The sequence below is a fragment of the Gobio gobio genome, assembly GCF_949357685.1.
Source record: "Gobio gobio genome assembly, chromosome: 5".
In the NCBI taxonomy this organism is placed as follows: Eukaryota; Metazoa; Chordata; class Actinopteri; order Cypriniformes; family Gobionidae; genus Gobio; species Gobio gobio.
In genome coordinates this window covers 23,905,995-23,932,225 of record NC_137101.1, presented here as the reverse complement: position 1 = coordinate 23,932,225, position 26,231 = coordinate 23,905,995, and the positions used below count along the sequence as shown (strand labels likewise).

The window sequence follows — 26,231 nt, the reverse complement described above, 5'->3', positions numbered from 1 at the left end:
TGCAGGATTATGAGGGGGGTTTTTGGGAGGAGGGTTAAATGTAAAGGAGGCTGAAGTTTGTGCCAAGTTGCTATTAGGCAGAAACAAGTCGGGACCTGTTTGCTGATATTGAGTGAAAAGTGGGTCCCTAGTAACCAAAGCTCTCTCTGGGTTACCACTGTGTACTACCCAACAAACAACAGGACAGGCAACTGACACCAGCCACCTGAACCACCTTCTTACAGCCCATCGGCTACGCAAAACCATTATACATCATTAAGAAAACATCATTCAAAAGAGCAATCACCTGTACTGTAAAAGTGTAAGAGCCTCAAAACAATCATTTATTATGCCTCACTCAGTGAAAATAAGACAAGTCTTTGCAGCAGAAAACAATGCAGGAGAGCATTTCCTTCAAGCGGAGGAACAATTTAAAAGAGGTGTCTCGAGAGCTAACTCAGGAACATTTCAGTGCAGCAAAGAACTCAAATTAAACATAAATCAGAGAAACCTATACATCGGCATGTACATAAATTAAATTATTACAAACATTTCTAGTAGATGATATAATGTATACAGCATCACTGCAAGTCCACAAGTAGTTGTTTTATTTCTAAGCCCTTAAACTCGACCCTAAAACCCTAGATGTGTGTATTTGCTAACCAGCATGTGACAACCTCGCTTGAGTCATAAATAAAATTAATTAATCATTAAGAAAAATATTACAAATATTGAATTTGAACGCAATACATGAACTATAATACAAGACAAGGCAACATGAGCCTCTCAAACTTCATGTGAGGAAAGGAGAGGATTGGAGGTATATCTGCAGTGCCTCAGCTCACGTAGGTCAACACAACTGACTGAATGGGCTCTCGGCACACCGGACACAACTTGTTCCGGTTCTTTAATTTCTTGGCGCAAGTGTAACACGCCATAAGGTGTCCAGTCCTTCCGTGGACGATGCAGCCATTCTTGGGGCGACTTTGACAGATGACGCAGGGCTCTAGGCAAGTGGCCGGCAGGCAGGCCTCCAGGCTGTTGAAACGCTCTAGCTCAGGGGTCTCTTCCTGGCTGCTGCCTCCACCAGAAGAGGTGGAGGGCTGCGATGATGAGGTCTGAGAGTCAGTCAGGGAGCCGGAGGAGGCAGAAGAGGGAAGTTCTTCTTTGGCGGCGACAGGAGATTGCAAGCATTTGCCGTCGGGAACGTCCACTCCTTCGTCTGTTTCTGGAAGAGGGCTTGAGGGTTTGGAAGGAAGCAGTTTGTCATCCGAGGCCAAGCTGGGTGTTGTGGTGATGCTGGTGTCTTCAGTGCTGGTTTGAGTGTTAGTGGAGAGGTTTTCATTGTTGGAGTCTGATTCTGGAAGCCAATCGGGTCGGACATTCCAGCAGCTTTTGCAATGCCGAGGAAGAGGAGGGTTGAGCTCGCCACATTCAGCACACTTCCAGTAGTCCTGAGTGAACACATTGTTACATTAGTACAGATTGTTCATATCTACTAAGCAACATAAAAAAATGTAAAGGGTGGAAATGGACATGAAAAACTGGTTTTGGTGCAAGAAACTTTCAAATGAAATGTAGTCTTTAGAGTAAAAAACAATGCTATTAAAGTAAAAAATATGGAGACTAAAAGACTAAGTTATTAATACACATTCCTGGTCGTATTACACACAATGCATTAGTGCACAAAGTTCCTAAGGGGAAAAAATGTCATAACTAGCTGCTTCTCTGCAACAGCTGTTCTTTTTTGGCAGACTCACAAAAGCCTTTTCTAACCCCCAACCTTTGAACCAAATGGCACCACAATAGTATGCAACACCCCCTTTTCATCATCCAATCCAATAAATAAATTTTTCTTCTTTCATTATTGAAGTAAATTGCTACATACTGCCTCAGTTATCTCAGTATCCTCATCAAACGAGTCTTCATCCTCAGCGAAGATTGTGACTTCATATACCTGAATGAGCAAAAGAAAAAAGAAAATTGCAGTTAGTTAAGGAATGTTAAATAGGTTAGGCTATGTCAGGGGTATCCAAACTCGGTCGTGGAGGGGCGCTGTCGTGCAGAGTTTAACTTCAACCTGCCTCAACACACCTGCTTGAAAGTTTCTAGTATGCCTAGTAAGACTTTCATCAGCTGCTTCAGGTGGGATTAATTGGGGTTGGAGCTAAACTCTGCAGGACAGTGGCCCTCCAGGGGCATGATTGGACACCCCTTGGCTACATCTACACTAATCCAGATACAAAAAACATTTTTCTCTTAACATTTTGGCCTTCCGTCCACAGACACTCTCCCAAGTGGATATATTTGAAAATGCTTTTTTTCGTTAATGAAATGATTGTGCCAGAATAATTACAAGAGAACGTTGTTTTGTCTCTCTCGTGCGCAGTAAGAAGATTTGACCATTTTCCGATGTTTCGGTGTGGAAAAGACATTTTTGGAAATGCTTGAAGACGTGTGGACGGAGAGCATTTTGAAAATGCTGTTTTCAAATGTATCCGGATGTTTGTTTATCTCTCTCTCTCAATAGAGCAGGAGTTTGAGTTGAAACCTCGTTCTCTCCCGGCACCGAATCCTCGTCGTTCTCACTGTAGGCGTCGGAGTTGATGGACTCCACCTCAAACTCCACACTGAAATTATCAGAGTCTGAGTCCTCACTTTCATCACTGCCCTCACTGTGAGAAATACCTACATCCTGTTGAACAAACAAAACGCTGGTTAGAAAGGGCCACATGATGGCACAAATTAAATTGTAAATGTAGCCGCTGGTAAAACAAAACTGTGTGAAGGACAGTTGCTACTCACAGAGTTGCTGTGTGCATCCGAAGACTCGCTGTTCCCCCTCTCCCGGTGCAGGCCGCCAATCACACACCAAGACAGGCTGTCATCAAATGTCAGGGAGAAGCTGTCTGACTTATGCCTCTTCCTGCGTTCTCTAGGCTCGTCTTCGGCTGAAGAGCTCTCTGTTGAAACCACAAAAACAGAGTTTAGCACTAATCCGTTTTTGGACACAAGAATACGCTGTGTCCAAATGAGGGTTTTCACATATAGTTGCTCTGTAGGCAAAACCAGAACACGCTGCTTTCCAAACATTTCCAAGCCGGTTTTTTTTCTATACGTTTACAAAAACACAAGTTTGAGTGTATACTGCTCATTGCATTAGTGTAAATCAGTTTATTTGCTGATGTTCCTTTTCTATGCACTCAACTTCGGACACTTATGGGCCATGCAGGAGCAATGCTCAGAGCAATAACCCTTTTTTAATGGTGCATCTGGCGCTGCTTGCTCAACAAACTGCCTTTGTGTGCATAGTTGAGGTTTTAAAATGGGCCATTGAAGAGCAGCAGTCATCTGAGCACATTCTGCACAGCCTCCAGATCTCAGTGTCCTTTTGAGAGGTTCAGTGAGAGCAGTCATTATGGTACCACATGTTTACCCACATACAGTCCTCTGTCAGTACTGAAGGAACAGTACAAAAACGATCCATTATGAGGGAAGTCTTCCCTGCATGTATATTGGATATTTCACAAAGGATACAAGGCAAGAAAAGCAAACAGTCCTTAAAAGGTGTCGCCTCAACCTTTCACAAAATTACCAGGAAAAATAAACAAGCTGGAAATCATGGAATCGAAAAAAACTGCTATTTTATTTAAGCCATAAAAATGCAAGATTTTCATCCAAGGAAACTGGTGGTATAATTGATTTAAAGTTCATACAATTGTACCAGTCCAGGCTAAAGCCAGCTGACTAACAAAAAGAAAATATAAAGGGACAAGCCCTTCCTGTTCAAACAGGAAATATGCCAACACTGGAAAGAAAACTGAACATTAACTCAACATTATCTCAAAACATTTGTTAAGTGACAGCTGATGTAAAGAAACAACTCGATCTGAAATCCCATCAGACCCAGTTGATCAAGCGTGTGCTTACATACACACCCAACAGGACACAGCAGGTGTGTGTGTGTGTGTGTGCTTACCAGGATCACTGCTTCTCCTCCTCCTGCGCTGCTGTGAGGTAGATGAGCGGGAGTCTGAATCTGTATCCTGGAACAGACAGTTGGGTTTCAGTCATGCTTCAATCTCAAACACTGCAGGGGCTCCTATAAAACCCATTCAAGCACAAACGCAGCACTACCAGGGCAACTCTGTGGAATGGGTCAATACTCTGTGGTTCTAAGTGTGTCGAGCATAAAATAACGTTTACCCCAGGCCCTCGATCTGGTTCACTTTGACTCCTGGGTTCAGAGAAGGTAGACTGTGTTTCTGTAAAAGGAGACAAGGACAGGTTTAGCACAAAATAGATAAGAACATTTGTTCCGAGTCAAACAATACTATTAAAGAAGAAGAGGTGGAGAAAAAACAAAAGGTTTAATGCTCACAGTACCTGGATTTTTCACAGTCACAAGGTTTCTAGTGATCATTGCAAAGAGGGCTCTGTGAAAACCCCCCAAAAAAACAAAGGTAAAATTAACCACTAAAACTTTCATTTTCATATAGCAAATTTCACTTTCAGTATGAGGAATACATTATGTATACTATTTTTTTTAATGTACAGTGGCCCCAAAAATAACCATGTATACGCACATTATATATATATATATAATATATATCTCGGTATGTATATATGTATATATATATATATATATATATATATATATATATATATATATATATATATATATATATATATATATATATATATATATATATATATATATATATATATATACACACACATACTCACCTAAAGGATTATTAAGAACACCTGTTCAATTTCTCATTGATGCAAATATCTAATCAATCAAATCACATGGCAGTTGCTTCAATGCATTTAGGGGTGTGGTCCTGGTCAAGACAATCTCCTGAACTCCAAACTGAATGTCAGAATGGGAAAGAAGGGTGATTTACACAATTTTGAGCGTGGCATGGTTGTTGGTGCCAGACGGGGCCGGTCTTAGTATTTCACAATCTGCTCAGTAACTGGGATTTTCACGCACAACCATTTCTAGGGTTTACAAAGAATGGTCCTGGGGTTTACATCCAGTATGCGGCAGTCCTGTGGGCGAAAATGCCTTGTTGATGCTAGAGGTCAGAGGAGAATGGGCCGACTGATTCAAGCTGATAGAAGAGCAACTTTGACTGAAATAACCACTCGTTACAACCGAGGTATGCAGCAAAGCATTTGTGAAGCCACAACACGCACAACCTTGAGGCGGATGGGCTACAACAGCAGAAGACCCCACCGGGTACCACTCATCTCCACTACAAATAGGAAAAAGAGGCTACAATTTGCACAAGCTCACCAAAATTGGACAGTTGAAGACTGGAAAAATGTTGCCTGCTCTGATGAGTCTCAATTTCTGTTGAGACATTCAGATGGTAGAGTCAGAATTTGGCGTAAACAGAATGAGAACATGGATCCATCATGCCTTGTTACCACTGTGCAGGCTGATGGTGGTGGTGTAATGGTGGGGGGGATGTTTTCTTGGCATACTTTAGGCCCCTTAGTGCCAATTGGGCATTGTTTAAATGCCACAGCCTACCTGAGCATAGTTTCTGACCATATCCATCCCTTTATGACCACCATGTACCCATCCTCTGATGGCTACTTCCAGCAGGATAATGCACCATGTCACAAAGCTCGAATCATTTCAAATTGGTTTCTTGAACATGACAATGAGTTCACTGTACTAAAATGGCCCCCACAGTCACCAGATCTCAACCCAATAGAGCATCTTTGGGATGTGGTGGAACGGGAGCTTCGTGCCCTGGATATGCATCCCACAAATCTCCATCAACTGCAAGATGCTATCCTATCAATATGGGCCAACATTTCTAAAGAATGCTTTCAGCACCTTGTTGAATCAATGCCACGTAGAATTAAGGCAGTTCTGAAGGCGAAAGGGGGTCAAACACAGTATTAGTATGGTGTTCCTAATAATCCTTTAGGTGAGTGTATATATATATATATATATATATATATATATATATATATATATATATATATATATATATATATGTAAATAGTAATCTCCTTTGTTTAAATCTTAAACAGGTGATAGCAGATGCATTCAGACCTAGTGGGTTAAATATCCCAGAAGCTGCCACCTGTTGCTTTAAAGCCCCACCCTGATATTCTCAGGGGTCATTTATTAGTACCGCAGCTGTTTCTGCCTTAGTGAAGTTAGAGTCAATACGTACCGGGGCTCTTTGACTGAGAAACTTTTCACCCCGAGAACAGCACCAAGAGCATCCTCTCCGCAGTGAACGATGTGTTGCTGCTGCTTGTCATATAACTCCTTGCTCATGATATACTTCCCCAAATAAAACATAACCTAAACACACACACAAAAAGAGTTGTTTAGAGATCCACAGGGAAACCATTTCCTGAAACAGAATGATGAGAGAAAGGACGGTAAAGATGTGGCTGGTATTTAATACAGATGAGTAATACATTCCTGTTAGTCAGACACAACCACAACTTCCACCTATAAAAAAAATTACTCATGACATCAAGCTAAAGTTGACAACAGATGGAAATATATCAAACAACCTAATTTAAAAAAACTGGCATACCAATTATCTATATCACTGTACACTATCAAGTAATTCGATTTTGTAGTTTTAAATCGCCCATGCTAAAGCTATTGCCATTTTATATACATTTGCTGAGGTGTTCAGAGTGGTTTCTTACTGAACCAACTCAAGAAAAGCCCACACTAAAGTCTCTAGGTATGACTCGGGTCCTTTCTGGCACATTCTATCATCCTACAATCAAAAACTTAAGACTTATTTTAGTCTGATCACTTACAGACATAATAAGCGGCAATATTTGAATTATTATTCATCTGTAGCACAAACTGAAGCGTAATAATTTAGGTTAGGAGTTTGTTCAAATCCCTAAGAATGAGCAATGGGAGAAAAACACCAAGAATGAATATCACACTAAACAAAAACAGTAACTAAATATAATACACCACCCACTGCTCTAGAAAATGTACACACTATACGCAGTGTGTACCATACACACACAAGTGAGCAGTGACACATGAAACAGGAGAAGGGTTATTTTAGCCAGCAAAGTCAAACACCACCGCCATAATATGACCAAAAACTCATTTTTAGAAAACTCTCATATAAGTGTTTGTATGAAAAACTATTCACACAAAACATACAGCAAGGTTCAGCTACTAAAATAACTGGCATAATTCCAATTAAATATAATGTCATAAAGCATGACACATATACTAGATTAAAAGTTTAAATGGACTAAAACTGTCGTTAACAGACCTCCTTCATGGTGAAAACATCTTTATCTGCACCTGCATCCTCTAACAGCCTTTTCAACTGCAACTTTGGTCTTACCTGAGGAAGTTACAATAAATAAAACTCAGTCATTACAAGGCATAAAATCGCATTTTAATTACACAAAAGCACAATTTGAAATGCTACATTACCAGTTTTTCATTGTCAACCTTGTTGATTTGAGAACTGCTTAAACAACTCTCTGTTGCCATATTTGTAGTTATCTGTAAAAATGAAAAAAAAAAAAAAAAAAAGATAAACAGTTAATAAAACAATTTGGAAGCAATTCATTACACATGAAAACTTGAGAAAGAAACATTACCTGTGCAAATTGAGGTAAATTGGATATTCTACCAAATAATCTACTCTGCTACCTGTACATAAAGTGCTTGAGCCCTGGGTTAGTGAGGAGTGGGAGCCGGCTGAGAGCCAGTCTATGGTTTAAATAGACGCAGAGAGACATGTCAGGGCTAGAATCCATCGCACCGATCATCATGTCCTGGGCGGGTTCGGGCATGACAAGTCAAAGCGTGACTGGCTTTCGGACGCCTAGTGGTGGTGGTGGTTTGACTATCTTTGCTGAGCTGTCTGTGTCTCTGTGATCATGTCCGGGCATGTCCCGACTCACTACGCTACACACGCCCATTGCTGACTAGGCACATGGATTTGAAGCTTATCAGCCCAGTAACAGGTGAAATAACGCAGTGTTTGGACCAAAGCGATGACCAGTCTGGATTATTAGAGCCTCAGTTAAATAAACCAAATAAACTAAATCAAAAAGACCAAAAGTTCGTCATCACAAGTGCTACCATGGATGGATGGATGTCTTTTGGAATACACCATTGCTGTGTTTATTTATCCGCAATGCTCAGCAAACAGTACACACACACTAAAACACAACAACCTCAAGTTTGTTGTCTTCGGGATTTATATCTGGCATCTATGTGCATGGGAATCTCTCCACTCAAATTAGATGCACATAATTCATGTAAAACCTGGAGCATCCATTGCTTTCCCCCCAGAGGTAACGCTAACATGAACATAGATGGACGTGTGAATGTTTTTACGTATGAGATTTAACGTTAACGTTACATGTGGCAGGTTGCAATATGACTGACATAATAAATATTGACAAATGAGAAGACGAATAACAAAAACATAATGCGCTTTTCTCCAGTAAACAGAATCCACACTAAACTGAATAAATTACACTATTGCCTTTTTTAAAGCTGCTTTAGTGCAGCATTTGACGAAGTTTAACGTGCATCTTTAAGTTAGTCGTTATCTTCCTGTTTATCACCGGGAAGCTGCTTTGAAATATTATAGTGCTATTTAAATCAAGGCGACTTAACTTATACAGCGTAAACGTCATGCAAGCCGCTGCTGTGTTTGTTTACGTAATATTTACTTTAACACATTTCTTTACGAGTTATATGAGTAATAATAGTATTAAATAACCAACACAACATGCTTCTCGCCGAATGTGGAGTTGCGTATTTGAGAGACAATTTCTTAGCTGTCGTTTGATTGTAACAACGCCACAAACGCGCGCACTCCCGGGTGTATATTTCCCGCTGTGGGCACTCAGGAAAACCCGAGGCTGCAGTAGGCCGCGCTTACAGAGCTAGCGCTGGGCTAACTGAGGCAATTTATTTCAGGCGACTACACGGACATTAAAGCTTCAGACCGTGTTAAAATAATGCTGGAACGTTTAGCAGTATTTTCAGATATGTGCAGCCCGATAAGTGTAGTAAAAATAGGAGAAAGTGCGAAAATTGTTAAAACTGAAAGTGTTAATAATGTGTCTTACCTGCTGGTGACCGTTGAGAGTCGCGAACTCTAGCTCCCTCTATTGGCGCCCTTTGAATTTGAAATGTTCCAGCACGTGCGATAAGCGCGGGGTGTAAACATTAAACAATACACTCAAGTGTAGGCGAGTTCAATATTATTTTGAGTTGTCTACTTTTGCTGTTTTAATGTTTTGGGTAATACGTTTAAAGTAGCTCAGTTTTACTATGTAAAATTGCTTTATATTTTCAGGTTAACATAAAATTGAGCGTTTTGTGTTGTTGTAAAAAGTTTTTTGTTAGAGCACACGAGTTTTAGCAGCCGAGTTTCACATATATCACGTAATATGTGTGACGTTAATAAGAGAATATGACAACAAAGTAGAAGTAATACCAAAATTGTTTTTTATATTACATTTAGTTGTAGAATATTAGTCTCTGCTTGCCCATGTCTGCTATTTTAAAAGCTGTATTTTAAGAACAAAACGTATTAAAAATGGAAAATCCAGGATTCATTGAATTCAGGGCAAAGGTTTGTTTAAACATTTTAAATAAAAGACTTTGTAAAAAAAATTGAGACACGTATTTTTTATAAAACTTAAAGGGACAGTTCACAAAAAAAATAAAAAATAAATTCATCATTACTCACCCTCATGTTGTTCCAACCCTGTATGAATTTCTTTCTTCTGTTGAACACAAAATATGATATTTTGAAGAATGTTTGAAACCAAAAAGTTGTTGGGCACCATTGTATTTTCCCCCATACTATTGTCAAGAGACACATTTTTAAATGGTTTAAAAATCTATTTCATAATACCCCACACACTTTGAGCTCTATCCACCTTTTTTACTTCAAATATTTTCACATACTTGTGTTATTTAATTATTTTGAATTAAATATACAATCAAATGTAAACCTATTCCTCTTGGGTTCAATTTAGTCCACGTTTTAATTGTTATATGATATGCACATTAAACATTATCCCTTATTTTCATACTAATTTTGTTAATTTATGGTCACTTGATAATATTAGGCTAATCAAACCACTAGTTAATGAATTCCTCCTTTGATTAATGAACTATTTGCATGAAAACGGAAAGAACTTACATCAGTTGTTTTGATTTCTTGATGAGTAATGATGATTGTTGTCATGTCATGATGACCCTTGTACACCATTGTGAATGGTAGACCATTGGTTAGTTAACTACACAGAAACTTGCTAGTTGGGGGGGTATTGTTTGGAAACACTGAAAACATGTCTTGTACAGTCCCTGTGACAGGATCTGATCTTTAGGGCCAGGACAGAATGACTCAAGAGTTTATTTTAGTACATGTTCCTTTACGCTCAACATGTTTGGGCTTGTACATCTGTAATAATGAGGGAATTCCATGGACCACTGAAGTCATCAGAAAAGCTAATAATTGAATTAATGGAAGTAAGGATAAAGACAAATCCCAAAGATTAAAGTTTAAGGCATTTACACTGTCAAACATACAATGCAGGTTTTAGTTCTCATGAAATAGTGCTCCTTTACTAAGGCACAAACAAACTTCTTTACACTTACAGTAATCAGTTCACCAAAAAAAAAAAAAAAAAAAAAAAAAAATAATTATATATATATATATATATATATATATATATATATATATATATATATATATATATATATATATATATATATATATATATATTTATTTATTTCTGTCATCATTTACTCCCCCATAGGTCTTTACAAACCTGTATTTATTTCTTCAGCTGTACACTTAAAATATATATTTTGAAGAACACTGAGATCTAAACAACATTGAAGCCCATCGACTTGGTGTATGAATGAAAAAAAACTGATGCGTTTCTCAAAATATCTTCTTTCAAGTTCCACAGAAGAAAGCATGTCATTTTTGGGTGAACGATCCCTACATTTTCAGCATTACCACATCCCTTTCGAAACTGGGACAAATCTAATATTCATGCAAAAAGCAGCAAAACATCAAGATTTGAGCCTGGAGACAGGACTTTGGAATGTGACTAATGTTTAAGTTGTATATTGCAACAGAGAAAAACATGTTGAAAAACCCTCATCATGAACTGAACAAATCACTGACATTGCATTTCATAGACAGCAAAAGACTCAAGTCTTTTTGCCAAGTAGGCAGTGACCCTTGTCCTAAAAGTTGTGACTAGACTCAATATAAGATAGCATTCCATCCTTGAAAAACGCGACCAAAAAAAAGTTGTCTGTTACTTTCTATAAAAAGTTTAATTGTTGTACAAACCATTTGAAAATACACCCAAGTAAAACGTACAAAATAAAAAAGGAAATGCTTCAACATTCAGAGTTTTTCTTTCAAACGGTCTGTGTGTTTATTTGCAAATATTGAATACTTGGGATACAAATGAAACTCTTGAAAATACTGAAATGCTATCAAAAGTTCTCCGCCTCTATGGCGTAAAGCCTACTTCCTTCCAGTCTATGTTTTGGTTAGTCTTCACGCTCATCGCTATCTATTCCTGAAGAAATTAGGCACCGAACACCGTCTGTCTTGTCGATTGGCACATCCGAAAGCCTAAGGTCTCTGTGTGAGCCTGCTTTTGCCCTCCTCCTGCTCGGCCAGTTTGAAATGGGTGTATGCAAGGATGCCAATGAGGGTGCAGAGGATACCCAGACCTTGATTTAAAGACAAGGGGTCCTGGAAGAGAACGTACCCACCCAGTAATGTGATGCAGAACTTGAAGTGTCCAAACATGTTGTATCTTTGAAGAGAAATGTTAAGGGATCTTGTTTGACAATGACTTTAGTAATCTGTTGAGGCTTATGACTTGCTCTTGAGTCACAGACTTTGAGGACATGTGACTTGAGCTTCAGAGATGAGTGTTGCACTCATATAAAGAGCTTCTAAATGATTCTTTATGAAAGTTAAAGGGATAGTTCACCCAAAAATGAAAATTAGCCCATGATTTACTCACCCTCAAGCCATCCTAGGTGTATATGACATTCTTTCAGATGAATACAATCGTATTCGAGTTATATTAAAAAAAAAAGTCCTGGCTCTTCCAAGCTTTATAATTGCATTTACATATGACAGTTATAGTGAAAGTTAGAGATTACAGTTTGTAAAGTTTTAAATATAGATTTTTTTTTTACAGAAATACATTGCTTCGCTTCAGAAGGCCTTTATTAACGCCCCGGAGCCGTGTGGAATACTTTTATAGTGGATGGATGCACTTTTATGGACTTCAAAACAGAAACAGCCATTCACTGCCATTATAAAGCTTGGATTAGCCAGGACATTTTTTAATAACTCCGTTATATTGTATTCGTCTGAAAGAAGAATGTCATACACCTAGGATGACTTGAGGGTGAGTAAATCATGGGCTAATTTTCATTTTTGAGTGAACTAACCCTTTAACATTCTTTGGACCATTTTATAGTTAGGCTTGTGAATATGACATTTAAAAGAGTTAATAAATCTGTTGTTAACAAACAAACAAATAAAATAATGCTATTTTGGTAACACTTCACAATAAGGTTTTATTAATTAACATTAAAGGGATAGTTCACCCAAAAATGAAAATTCTGTCATCATTTACTCACCCTCAAGAACACAAAAGATGATATTTTGAAGAATGTTTGTAACCATGCAGAGAGAGCAACCATTAACTACCATAGTATTTTTCCTCCCTACTATGGTAGTCAATGGTGGCTCTATCTGCTTGGTTACAAACATTCTTCAAATTATCTTCTTTTGTGTTTAGCAGAATAAAGAAACTCATACAGGTTTGGAACAACTTGAGGGTGAGTAAATGATGACAGGATTTTCATTTTTGGGTGAACTATCCCTTTAAGTTTAATAAATGCTGTAGAAGTGTTGTTCATTCTTAGTTCATGTTAATCTCAGCATTTACTAATATATTTTTTAAGATTAAAAGTTGTATCTGTTAACATTAGTTAGCAATGTGAACATGTTCATTTTTAATTAACTAATATTAAGAAAAGTAAGAATATTTCTCATTGTTAGTTCATGTTTGTAAATGCATTAACTAATGTTAACAAATGAGACCATATTGTAAAGTGTTACTGACTTCATTATTTTAATTTTGACCGATTTCAGTTTTGTGAATATATATATGTAAAGAAAGTAAGAAAAAAAACTTAGTAAAAACATGTAACATGTTATTTATTTATGGCTATATCAGCCTTGTGAATATTTAAAAACTGTAATAAATCTGTTCAAAATAAGAAAAGAAAAAACGTACAATTTTTTTTTTATTTTTAATATTGATTTATGGCTATATCAGTCTTGTTAATACGTAAAAACGTTAATAAATTGGTTTAAAATAAGGGGGGGGGGGCAGTTCATAGAAAACAAGATGTTATTTTTAATATTTATTTATAGCTATATCAGTCTTGTTAATATGTAAAAACGTTAATAAATTGGTTTAAAATAAGAAAAAAGGTTAATAGAAAACAATGTTATTTTTAATATTGATTTATCAGTCTTGTTTATATGTAAAAACGTTAATAAATTGGTTTAAAATAGGGGGGGGGCAGTTAATAGAAAACAAGATGTTATTTTTAATATTTATTTATGCTATATCAGTCTTGTTTATATGTAAAACTGTTAATAAATTGGTTTAAAATAAGAAAAAAGGTTAATAAAAACAGATGTTATTTTTAATATTGGCTTTGTCAGTCTAGTTAATAGGTACAAATGTACATGAATCTATTCAAAATAAGTAAAATCTGTTAATAAAATAAGATGTAATTTTTAATATTATTTTATGCTATATCATTCATGTGAATATGTAAAAAAAAACCTTAATAAATTGTTCAAAATACATAAGTATAATCAGTTATTAAAATAACGTGATTCTTTAACACTGATTTATGGACAATGTTAAATCATAAAATCTAAATGTATATTAATTATAAGTTTGAGTTTATGACTTGGCTTAGCTTTAATTCTGTAATTTTGATTTATATTAATGCAAGAATATTCTAAAACAAGCGTCATCACAAATTGTTTCTTTTAAAAAAATAACTGAATTTGTTACAAATATTAACTGTAAAAATCATGAGATGGCATTGTCTGTTTTTCATATAGTATATAATTACACACCTGAAAAATTATATAGTTGCCAATATACTTTAGGAAGAGGGATCAGCTAGCAGATTATAATATTTCCAGATCCTTGGCTTTAAAAAAAAAAAAAGGTTGAAATCCCTTGGTTGACAGAACACTTACCAATAGGTGGCCAAAAAGAGCAGTTTAAAACATAAGATAGTAAAGTGCTCCATCTGCTGCTTACTTTGAGAAAGGACTCACTCATGAACTCACTCTCAATGGGTGTATTCAAAACCATGAAATGTTTCTATTATGGCTCAGGGCTAAAAAATGTGCTGTGATTTACAGCTTCCCCTTTGAATTATTAAACAAGTGTGTAACTATGCATTAACTATTTGCCCAGCTTTCAGGCTCTGTAAGCAAACATTTGCTTGCATTATAGGCCTAGCCTGACAATTAACAGACAAATCATGCTATAGAGCACTGTTTACAGGGTGTGTTTTGCACCAAGAATAGAAGAGAAGGAAATAGCCGCAGCTGAATGAATGGTATTTTAGAGAAGTAGCAGAAAGGATACGTAACAGGAGACGTGTTCCCGATGATCCAGTAAATGGACAAATTAACCAGAAAGGCTATAACACTAGACAGCAGAACCATGACCTTGATGAAAGGAAGAAAAAACAATCAAGAATCAACCATTTGAGAATGCACTTAATCTTAATACTCATCTTAGATTGAGCTTTGTGAACTTTTTACCCAATAATGCTAAAGAGTAACATTTTTACTTTTTTCCAGGAAATCTGGGCAATAACACAAGGCTCTCTCTGTCACTGTGTGTTTGTCTAAGTAGGAAATTCCTTTGGATAGGTGTAGGGGGAGTGTGTGAGCCAATGAAAGAACAGGCGCTTTCTTGTTTGCTCTCTTACCAGGGCCTGAAATGACCAGGGGCCAAAGATACCGCCCTCTCCGATTAGGGGTTCGAAAAACGGCACCAGGACCAAGAGAAATGCAGACGACATGGGTGCCTGATAATACAGTAACTGCATAGAGTTCACCTGCAGCTCATGCTGTTTGGCACCGACCCACTATATTAGGACAAAGAAGTCATTAGTCGAATAAATACAGCATAATCACAATATCTGTATAATTATTGAGGGAAATAATTATTTATGGTCAGGAATTTTACTGGGGATCACCTAAAGGATTATTAGGAACACCATACTAATTCTGTGTTTGACCCCCTTTCGCCTTCAGAACTGCCTTAATTCTACGTGGCATTGATTCAACAAGGTGCTGAAAGCATTCCATAAATGGCCCATATTGATAGGATAACATCTTGCAGTTGATGGAGATTTGTGGGATGCACATCCAGGGCACGAAGCTCCCGTTCCACCACATCCCAAAGATGCTCTATTGGGTTGAGATCTGGGGCCTCATTTATAAACGTTGCGTACGCACAAAAGAAGGCGTACGCCGCTCTCTACGCAATAATTGGTATTTATAAAAAGCAAACTTGACGGGAAAATGTGCGGTCCTTCACGCAAGCTCTGACCCAGGCGTACGCACAAAAACGGGTGAAATGAGAAATGGCGACACCGTCGGCAGATGGAAGAAACACGTGAAAGTGTGTGAAACTGCAGACCGTTGTGTAAAAGAAATGGCAATACTGCCTCTCATAAATAACATGAAGACTTCACAAAGCAAGTATTACAATTAACAGCCTACACGAACACCCGTTTGATCGATCTGCAGTGTAAAACAAACAAAATCAAACGGAAATTACAACAGAAATGCAAAAAAAAAAAAGTGAAATATGTTCTTCAACAATACTGGCATGTTATGCAATTCATCCTCATAAATAATGTAAACAGAACGAAATAATATACAAAACTGATATTCTCGTCAATGTGTCCGTCTGGCGGAGCAGATATAGATGCAATTAGATAGACAGATAGATAGATAACTAGGGAGATATATAGATAGATAGATGTATTAATTGTCCACTGGGGAAAGTTGTTTTCATAGTACAAATTTCTTCATCAGCTACGGAATCATGGTATTCATGCAAATGCCTTTAGTTTGTTTTATTTCCTCTCTGTATTTGCCATGATTTCGCAATCGATAAATATTAACTTGTGGACTATTTATGGGCAACTATGGGCGTGACATGAAGCCACAAAAGCTGCGCTACATTTAGAATTGATTGTGATTTATTAAGGGAAAACTGCGTAGGATGTGCGTGCGCACGGTTTTATAAATCCGAATATTTCTGTGCGTACGCATGTCCTGTGTTTCATCCGTACGCCACTTCTGACGCAAATCCTACGCAAAGTTTTATAAATGAGGCCCCAGGTGACTGTGGGGGCCATTTTAGTACAGTGAACTCATTGTCATGTTCAAGAAACCAATTTGAAATGATTCGAGCTTTGTGACATGGTGCATTATCCTGCTGGAAGTAGCCATCAGAGGATGGGTACATGGTGGTCATAAAGGGATGGACATGGTCAGAAACTATGCTCAGGTAGGCCGTGGCATTTAAACGATGCCCAACTGGCACTAAGGGGCCTAAAGAAAACATCCCCCACACCATTACACCACCACCACCAGCCTGCACAGTGGTAACAAGGTATGATGGATCCATGTTCTCATTCTGTTTACGCCAAATTCTGACTCTACCATCTGAATGTCTCAGCAGAAATCAAGACTCATCAGACCAGGCAACATTTTTCCAGTCTTCAACTGTCCAATTTTGGTGAGCTTGTGCAAATTGTAGCCTCTTTTTCCTATTTGTAGTGGAGATGAGTGGTACCCGGTGGGGTCTTCTGCTGTTGTAGCCCATCCGCCTCAAGGTTGTGCGTGTTGTGGCTTCACAAATGCTTTGCTGCATACCTCGGTTGTAACGAGTGGTTATTTCAGTCAAAATTGCTCTTCTATCAGCTTGAATCAGTCGGCCCATTCTCCTCTGACCTCTAGCATCAACAAGGCATTTTCGCCCACAGGACTGCCGGATACTGGATGTTTTTCCCTTTTCACACCATTCTTTGTAAACCCTAGAAATGGTTGTCCGTGAAAATCCCAGTAACTGAACAGATTGTGAAATACTCAGACCGGCCCGCCTGGCACCAACAACCATGCCACGCTCAAAATTGCTTAAAGCACCTTTCTTTCCCATTCTGACATTCAGTTTGGAGTTCAGGAGATTGTCTTGACCAGGACCACACCCCTAAATGCATTGAAGCAACTGCCATGTGATTGGTTGATTAGATAATTGCATTAATGAGAAATTGAACATGTGTTCCCAATAATCCTTTAGGTGAGTGTATACTTCAAATTATATATTTTGTATAATTGTGGTAGATTTGATCTAATATATATAGATCTAATATAATAATTTATATACATATAATATATAATTTTTCCAGTCTTCGGTGTTACATGATCCTTCAGAAATCATTCTAATATGATTCGGTGCTCAAGAAACATTTATTATTATCAATGTTGAAAACAGCTATGTTGCTTAATATTCCTTTGTGGAAACTGATACGTTGTTTTATTCTTTGATTAATAAAAAGTTCAAATTTGAATTTTCTGCTTTTTCAGCTTGAAATTCCAGCCTTTATTTGAAATAGAAATCTTTTGTAACATCATAAATGTCTTACTGTCACTTTTGATCAATTTAATGTATCCACAATATCAATAATACTATTAAACTACAATAATTTAGTTTAATAATAATATTAAATACATCAATGCAAGTTATTATACAGTAAATATCAGAATTTCTATATCAGAGGAGGTCTCTGGGTTGGCCAATATTCTGACTCCTGATTTATGGGAATGAAGGGATATTAATTTTTCAAAAAGAATATAAAGTGAGAATGCCATAATACTTACCACTTGATACAGTGAGGTTACAAAGACCCCAAGTGTGGCAAAGACCATCCCCAGAAGATTGAACCTCACATCATAGTAAGAGTTCAGTATGACCCCTAAAGTGATTGGCACCTTTTTAGAACACACACACACACACACACACACACACACACACACACACACACACACACACACACACACACACACACACACACACACACACACACACACACAATCATTAAATTAAGTGTAGGAAACGTTGTGTAAAAGCAAATCTCAGCAGTTATGTGACCCATTACCCTGCATAAGCAAATCTGCATATAACCATGACTTGCTTTTATCAGCATTTAGCCAGAGCATAGTTCAAACTGATGCATAGCATGTGCATGCTATAAAATTGATGAAATAGGTGATAGTTATAACACTCATTAAGAAGTATTACTTTACACTCTCAGAAAAAAAAGTACAGTGGAGGTACAATTTTGTTCCTTGGGGAACAAAACACATAACTGTACCTTTAAAAACACAATTGGTGCTTATAGGGTCCAATTATGCCAGTGACGGCCACTTGTAGGCTGCCTTACAGTTTTGTACCTTTTCTTTTTGAGAGTGTACATTACAAGCATATGCATATGTTTCCATATACAGTGTTGTTCACAAGCCTGAGATGTATACCAGTATGAAACGGAATGATTTTCTTTTGAACACCAGATTTTAAATGTCGTTCGTGTGTTCAGATTTCATGAACACATGAACTACTGATATGTTGAGTAAAACTGATTTTTAGACAATATATCAGTCGAATAAATAAAATCCCACTTACTAGAGTCAGTTTAATCTTTGTGGAAAATGTCTTTCTGTAGTACATGGTCTGGATGGCTATAATCACGGGTGTTGTCATGGCCTTGGCCAGCTGATATGTTCCTATAGTGTTGCTTTGCAGAGACAGATTCGTGAAAACAACAAACCCACAGAAACTCAGAGCCAGCAGGATGATTTTAGAAGGTCTGAGACTCTTGGGGGAGAACATATCCATCTTCTGGCACATATACAGCCCCAGCCATGTCACTACGAAATGAATGAGAGTCAGAGTCATGTTGGGAAAGCCATAGTGTACATAGATCCATTTGTTGATGAACACTATGCAGATTGAAGACAGTAAGTTAGCCAGCAGTCCTGTAATTATCCGAGTGTTTCCAAACAAGTCAGAGAGTCGCGTCGCCATAGCTGAACTAATTCAGACGCACTTTAGTCTTCTGGATGCAAATAATTCTGGAGAAACCGTTTAGGTGTCTGCTTTGGTGATGCATTAGCAGAGAGAAATACAACTCCGCTGCTTTCTGTGGCTGAACGTGTGAAAGCGTTTCAGAAGAGCTTTCATTCTAGAGCGCCGCATTCACTCAAAGTGCTGCCACGGGCGTGACGTCTTTAAACGCGACGCGACGCTCGCAAATGAGGGATGTTCTTGGAAGGTAACGGTCCAACGCGAAACTCTCGCGAGATTCACATGCGCACAAAAATAATAGCAACGATATACGCATGCGCGAGAATTTCGCAGCAGGACGGTTACCTTCCTAGACGAGGGACACGCCACGTCACTGCTCTTATGTGCGGTTGGTTTAGTGGACAAAATAAGAACATATTTTTACCAAAGATTTGAACCGTTTTTTTCCTCGAAGTAATTTATGAAAGTATTAGAGGGTTTTTTTTCCTTTTACTTTAACGCAACGTTTAATAACTCTTATCCCTAAGCCTAAAAAAGACTAGGGGAGACCAGGGATGGTAACAATTTTGACATTTCTGTCTGCATCTTGGAGTTCTTTTAGGCCAGTGCGTTCAAAATGTGATTAAAACTATTTACAAGTGTCAGCTATTAAATTACATAGCTGTTATCTTTGCAGCACAAACAGAAAATGTGTGGTTTCAATTCAAACACGAGGAGTGAAATGTTACAATTCACCCCATAGATTAGATTAACCTCATAGGTTAGTTGTAACAGACCGTGGGGTGAGATGTAGCATTATTATATCCACCGGGGTGATATGTAACATTATGAAATAAGGATTATGACCACAAAAACAAAATGTTTTGAACGTTTTTAATTCAGCATAATTGATGTGTGTGCGCATGTGTGTAACACAAATGAATAATATGAGCAAATGCTCTTTTTACGTCCCTCAATTTTTCTTTCTCTTCAAAGACCTAGGCCAGGGGTGTCCAATCCTGCTCCTGGAGGGCAACCACCCTGCAGAGTTCAGCTACAACCCCGACTACACACCTGAACCTCAAGGTCGACTAGACATCTACACTTCCAGGCAAGTGTGTTGAGGCAAATTGTAGCTAAACTCTCCAGGACAGTGACCCTCCAAGAACGAGTTTAGACACCCCTGACCTAAAAAAATGAAACAAAAAAGGTATAAAAGTAAAAAATACACGTGGGAGGGGTACGCTCTAACATGCTTTATTTTTTGATACAACTAACCAGAGTCTTGTAGCCATAAATTATCTCACAGCTAACAGCCAAAACATTAGCTCTAGCAACTTGCATGAAAAATATCTGCACAGACACACAATAAACATCATTTAACTTTGAGTTTAACTACAAAACAGGAAATGACAAAAAATAAAGGAAGTAAAAAACGTTACTTTCTTACATCAAAATTTGTTATAATCTAAAATTTGATCTGGCTGCCACAGGGCTCTACGTTTCTCACATGTGGAATAAGGACTAAACAGAGCATGTGCGAAGTGAATCAGGTGATTTGTAACTTGTTCCTGATTGGAGAAATCGGAATTAACCCGTGTTACAACCATCCCTACTAATTGGCATTCGATTAGTCTTGTGATTTGTGTTTACAAATGTATTATTACAATATTTGCAAAACGTTTAAAAACTATTTTAGAGGACATAATAGATCAAACACAATAGGGCTTTCTTAAAAACAGACATTTCGAACAATATTCCGTTTGTGCTTGATTTGTTGGACTTTAGAGTTATTGAGGGATGATAGCCTATGCTTTTTCTGGACTTTTACAAAGCCTTTGATTCTAACGAATATGGTTTTATATTCAAAACTTTAGAAAAAAAAGTTTTGGAGACCTGTTATAAAGCAGGTAAAACTGTAGTCTCTATGTAACCTTGGACCACAAAACCAGTCATAAGGGTACATTTTTTTCCCTTAAATATAGCCCACTATTAAAACCTTTTCCAATGCTCCTGTGCTTCATCTCAATGTGCCCAAATGTGAATTAATGCCAATTAAGTAATTTTCTATGTCAATGTAATTTCCCTGTCAAAGAGACAATGACCTACCTTGGAATATAGTAATTTCAAAAATCCAAAATTTAGGTGTGATTTGTATGTCGGTGTCTTCAGATATAGACTTATATTTAAAAGGAAGGATTCTTCTCTCTAAGGCGGAAGGCATTTCACATCTGCAGCCATCTCTTTAGATCAAATAATGTGTAAAAATATTGATCATTTTTGTTTTATCCAACATCTACATTAACGGCGGTCTTAATTTTGTTGATTTTTGCTACTTTAAATAACAACTTGTTAAGGAATTATATCCAGTATTAGGAATATTATACCAGAATATATAATATACATTTTCTCAGTTGAGAGGTTTGAATTTTTAAAAATATTATTATCCAACTTCCGTATTGAAAATATTCCTGTTGCTGTCTCTAATTTCCGCAAGCGGTAGGCCTATTAGCATGGTCTATGTGATTTTCAAACACAGCTTTTATCCAACCAATTACTTAATTTAGAATAATAAGGATATTTGTTTTAAAAATGGTTTACATATCATTGCTCTCTCACTTTAATCTTCCTGTCACTCCAAAACAGTTTGCCATTGGATTTGGTGCTAAAGGGTTATAATGTTTTGTCAAGTTCTGAAATACCTTTCAGACCCGGCTGACTCGTATATATTTTACATCAAAAAATTATCGAAATATGTTTCCTGTTTTTGTCTACACTCCTCATGTTGTTAGGGTTAGGTTTAATTATTTTTTATATTATATATAATTTATTTAATAATAATAATTATTATTATTATTTATATATATATATATATATATATATATATATATATATATATATATATATATATATATATATATATATATATATATATATATATATATATATATACTTTGATATTTATTGGAAGTATGTTTTGTTTGGGGTTTTCACTTTTGTGAAGCAATATGAAAGTGTTTATTTTCTTTGCAAATGAATTATTTTGCTTGCAGAAATATAAAAAAATTTATTCACAAATATAAGATTATAAAAGTTACCCCCAGATTAGTGTCACTTTCAAATAGATGTTGAGATTTTTATTTAATCTTTATCCACCTCTTGCAAAAAGCTACGAAAACTCTGAATATAGAAATGTAAAAAAAAAAAAAAAGTATACATATAAAAAAATTTTTATATGTAAGTGATCTATATAATCTTTATTTCCTATTTATTCATTCATTCATTCATTTTTTTCTTTCTTAAAAAAAAGACAAAAGAAAATAAAGGAGGCTGTCATTTCCTGCAGGTATTGAGAATCAATCCTTCGGTAACCTTGGGGTTACCATTTCATTTCAGTTAACCTATTTTATTTAAAGTAACAGGTAATTTTTGTTAATGGTTTTAAGAAAAGATGATTTTATTATTTAGTTATTATAATATGTGAACATTAGCAAGGAGAGACACACTTCTTTGAAATAGATAAATGGCAATTGGCCTAAATTGGTCCAATTGGTCAGGCATGGCAAATAACATGATACATTTTTAATCCTTCACCTTGTGTTTTTAATTTAGAGATATAACACTCTGATTAAATATTATATGACAAAGCATAAAGAAACACACACACACACACAGAGAAGATTTAATAATTTCCATGACTTTTACAAGACTGAAATCACTATTTTATATTCCAGATTTTGATACCCAAGTGTTTGAAAATAACCACGGAACAGACTGACCTCTGTTCAGAATACCCAATGTCACCAATAGGTGGCAGCACAGTCCTGCCAACTCACTGAGCCTGCCTCATGATGTCATAATTCAGACAGCACACTTCCCCTCAGTATATAAATGACGTTTATTGTGAAAATTGGACCTGTTCCCAAAATTCCGCTGATGTGCAACATCAATATGTTGATTTTTCCCCTGCTCGTTTTCTCTTGCCCTGGTCTGATGACTGCAATAGTTCATGAGTAAAGATATATTAGTTGCCTCTAACTGTGTCTGCACACAGAATTTATCCTGCAGACAGTGTGTTAGTGGCGTGATGAATCTGCTACCAGCTCATCACAAATGAATGTGTGTGTTTCCAGTGAGCTGTATGCCGCAAGCAATCGCTCATCTGCAGGCATCTGCATGAAATTGTTTCCCTCTTAAATCATTAAGTGGGCCTAATTGACTTTTTAAATGAGGATGAGCTGCTTGCTGTATTGATTAGAATTTCAAGGAAGTTGAATCTGTGCAGTTACTAACGCCCTTGATAGATGTTTATTCATTGTTCTTTCCCGTAACCAAATATGAATAAGCTTCTAACCCGTAAAGACACCAGATTCACAAACCGCTATCTATATGAGGACATTACAGCCTCATTGAGACATATGAAACAGTGTTTCTTAATTGTTCCTTTTCTGTTTTCTGTTGCTCAACTGTAGCCCTTATTACCAAAGTAATACTGTCAGGTTATGTCTTGTTTTTTCAGTGTTTGAGTTTCACTGTTTTGCTTTGTTTTCTGTTTCCTTTGTTCCTGCTTCTGGTAACTCTCCTTGGTTACTCATTGTTTGATTATTGTTTGCACCTGTGATTCATTATTTAAAGGGATAGTTCACTCAAAAAATGAAACTTCTGTCAGCACCTCATAATGTAATAACTGCACATAATGTAGGCTAATAAGTATTACTTTATTATTATAATAAATTGTTCATTATGTAATAATTTCCTCAAAACGTAATAAAATAATGAGCTTATGTAATCATTTTTACATTATGAGAAAATTACTACATTATAAACTCTGTGGCGTGGGCGGACCCTGTGGCGTGGGCGCACCAGGACCCTCAGGCGTGGGAGGACCTGGACCCTCAGGCGTGGGAGGACCTGGACCCTCAGGCGTGGGAGGACCTGGACCCTCAGGCGTGGGAGGCCATGGCGGCAACGGCAGTTCACCAGGCCATGGCGGCAACGGCAGTTCACCAGGCCATGGCAGCAACGGCAGTTCAACAGGCCATGGCGGTAATGGCGGTTCAGGGTGCCACAGAGGCGTGGCCTTCATGGCCTCCATGTACCCCTTGCCCCCCCCAAAAATTTTCTTGGGCGGGACAGCGGGCTCGTGGGCTGGAGCCTGGACGGGGCCGTGGGCTGGAGCCTGGACTTGGGCTGGAGCCTGGACGTGGGCTGGAGCGGGTACTGTGGGGAGTACTGTGGGAACATGGAGCTCCTCATCCACCGTTCCCACAGTAAAAGATGAGCCACTCAACTGGAGTGCAAAGTCAATATATCCAGCTAGAGTTCCTGGAGAATTGCTCTCTGGCATCAAATACCTTAAAAGGTCATTAAGTCCATTTAAGAAAATACCCTTGAGGGCAACATCATTAAAGTTCACCTGGTAGCACAGTCCACAAAACTCCTCCACATAGTTCTCTATGGCTTGATTTCCCTGGCGTAGACGAAGCAAAGATACAACTGCTGGGTCCATTTTGTAGGTCAAGTATTCTGTAACAAGGTATTCCACTGGAGGCAAGTTGAAGGACCCATGTGCAGTACTTTATTCACTACAAAACATAAAACAAGGACTTGGCAAAAACAAACTATAACGAACTTTAACTAACTCACCGACAGCGGGTTACAACATTCAATACTTGACAAAGACACATGGCAAACATGAGGGCTTAAATACACAGACTAATGACAAGACAAGTGACACCTGTGAACAGTGATGAGACAATGAACCAATGACATGACACAACACATGAGGGCATGGGAATCACATGACAAAACCAGGAAGTGCATGACAAGACAGTGAACATGACACACTAAAACATAACTAAGAACAAGATAAACTAAACCATGAACAATGAACATGAACCAACACCAAAACACCCTGTGACATTATCACAGTTGCTACATTCACCATTTACTCACACTCATGTTGTTCCAAACCTGTATTAATTTTTTTCTTCTGCTGAACACAAAATAATATATTTTGAAGAATATGAGTAACAAAACAGTGGATAAACCCCATTGACTTCCATGGTGTGGAAAAAATACTGTACAAGTCAATGGTTTGGTTTCTGACATTTTTCAAAATATCTTCTTTTGTATTCAGCAGAATAAAGAAATTCATACAAGTTAGAACAACTGAGGGTGACCATGATGACAGAATTTCCCCTTTTTGAGTGAACTATCCCTTTAAGCCCGGTGTTTTGTTCGGTTCATTGTTCGTTCTCTTCACGTTATCTTTGTTTGTTCTGATTTTGTTTCCTGAGTTCTTTGTAAAATAAAAAACAGCTGCATTTAGATCATTTAGTCCTCTTTATTTTCAACCACAGTGTGACAAAGAATATTCTTAAGTACGAACTGAATATAATGATTTCAGACACTTAATTGCATATTAATTGTAATTAAATGATTGTCAGTCATGTAATAAACTTGCAATAAAGTGTCCGAAGACATTAATTTAACTTTATTTTTACTTTAGTATTATAGTTTAAACATATATTAAATGTAATTAGTTGAGAGTGCTACATATTTATATGTAATTTAATTATTTTTTATATTATATATAATTTATTTAATAATAATTATTATTATTATTATTATTATTATATATATATATATATATATATATATATATATATATATATATATATATATATATATATATATATATATATATATATATATATATATATATATATATATATATATATATATATATATAATTTATATTAGTGTAGCCTACTGACAAGCATTTCTGGTGAACTAGGAAATATGAAAAGAAAATAAGAAAAATGCTATAATATACTTATACAAAATGCTTTTAAGTGTACTTGTAAGGTTTGAAGTGCACAATCAATAGAATTGATCACACTTCTTTACACAAAGGAGAAAATGGTACTATGAACTTCTGGGACATGGGTTCAAATAAGGTACACAAGGAATAAACAAAATTTTAACTTGTATTTTGAATGGTCATTAGAGTA

At 36.9% G+C, this 26,231-nt stretch overlaps 2 protein-coding genes across 3 annotated transcripts; both read right to left on the bottom strand.

Moving 5' to 3' along the window:
• Window positions 1-289: 289 nt before the first annotated feature.
• mdm2 (MDM2 proto-oncogene) lies at window positions 290-9,146 on the bottom strand. 2 transcript variants are annotated; one of them, XM_079817238.1, is made up of 11 exons: window positions 9,097-9,146; window positions 7,439-7,510; window positions 7,272-7,346; window positions 6,183-6,316; window positions 4,366-4,415; window positions 4,186-4,244; window positions 3,959-4,025; window positions 2,785-2,942; window positions 2,531-2,674; window positions 1,868-1,936; window positions 290-1,433 (listed from the first exon to the last, which is right to left on the bottom strand). In XM_079817238.1, exons 2-11 carry the CDS (start codon window positions 7,496-7,498, stop codon window positions 816-818), a joined length of 1,434 nt encoding a protein of 477 aa, XP_079673364.1. In that variant the 5' UTR covers window positions 7,499-7,510; window positions 9,097-9,146; the 3' UTR covers window positions 290-815. The 2 variants fall into 2 exon arrangements, with proteins under 2 accessions (XP_079673364.1, XP_079673365.1); XM_079817239.1 differs by lacking the exon at window positions 9,097-9,146 and adding an exon at window positions 7,609-7,820.
• A 1,660-nt stretch (window positions 9,147-10,806) lies between these two features.
• On the bottom strand, window positions 10,807-19,498 carry slc35e3 (solute carrier family 35 member E3). Its single transcript, XM_079817237.1, has 5 exons — window positions 18,835-19,498; window positions 18,033-18,143; window positions 15,065-15,223; window positions 14,716-14,798; window positions 10,807-11,826 (listed from the first exon to the last, which is right to left on the bottom strand). The coding sequence occupies exons 1-5, from the start codon at window positions 19,234-19,236 to the stop codon at window positions 11,640-11,642; spliced, it is 942 nt and encodes a 313-aa protein (XP_079673363.1). The 5' UTR covers window positions 19,237-19,498; the 3' UTR covers window positions 10,807-11,639.
• Window positions 19,499-26,231: the final 6,733 nt, after the last annotated feature.

Bases quoted from the DNA above. Each gene is read 5' to 3' on its own strand.
- mdm2 (XM_079817238.1), bottom strand. From the start codon at position 7,498: ATGGCAACAGAGAGTTGTTTAAGCAGTTCTCAAATCAACAAGGTTGAC. The intron at 4,245-4,365 runs GTACTGTGAGCA...CTCCTTTTACAG, and splicing joins TGTGACTGTGAAAAATCCAG to AAACACAGTCTACCTTCTCT. The intron at 4,026-4,185 runs GTAAACGTTATT...TGTCTGTTCCAG, and splicing joins AACCAGATCGAGGGCCTGGG to GATACAGATTCAGACTCCCG.
- slc35e3 (XM_079817237.1), bottom strand. From the start codon at position 19,236: ATGGCGACGCGACTCTCTGACTTGTTTGGAAACACTCGGATAATTACA. The intron at 18,144-18,834 runs GTAAGTGGGATT...TGTTCTAAAAAG, and splicing joins CAAAGATTAAACTGACTCTA to GTGCCAATCACTTTAGGGGT. The intron at 15,224-18,032 runs GTAAGTATTATG...GTCCTAATATAG, and splicing joins TAACCTCACTGTATCAAGTG to TGGGTCGGTGCCAAACAGCA.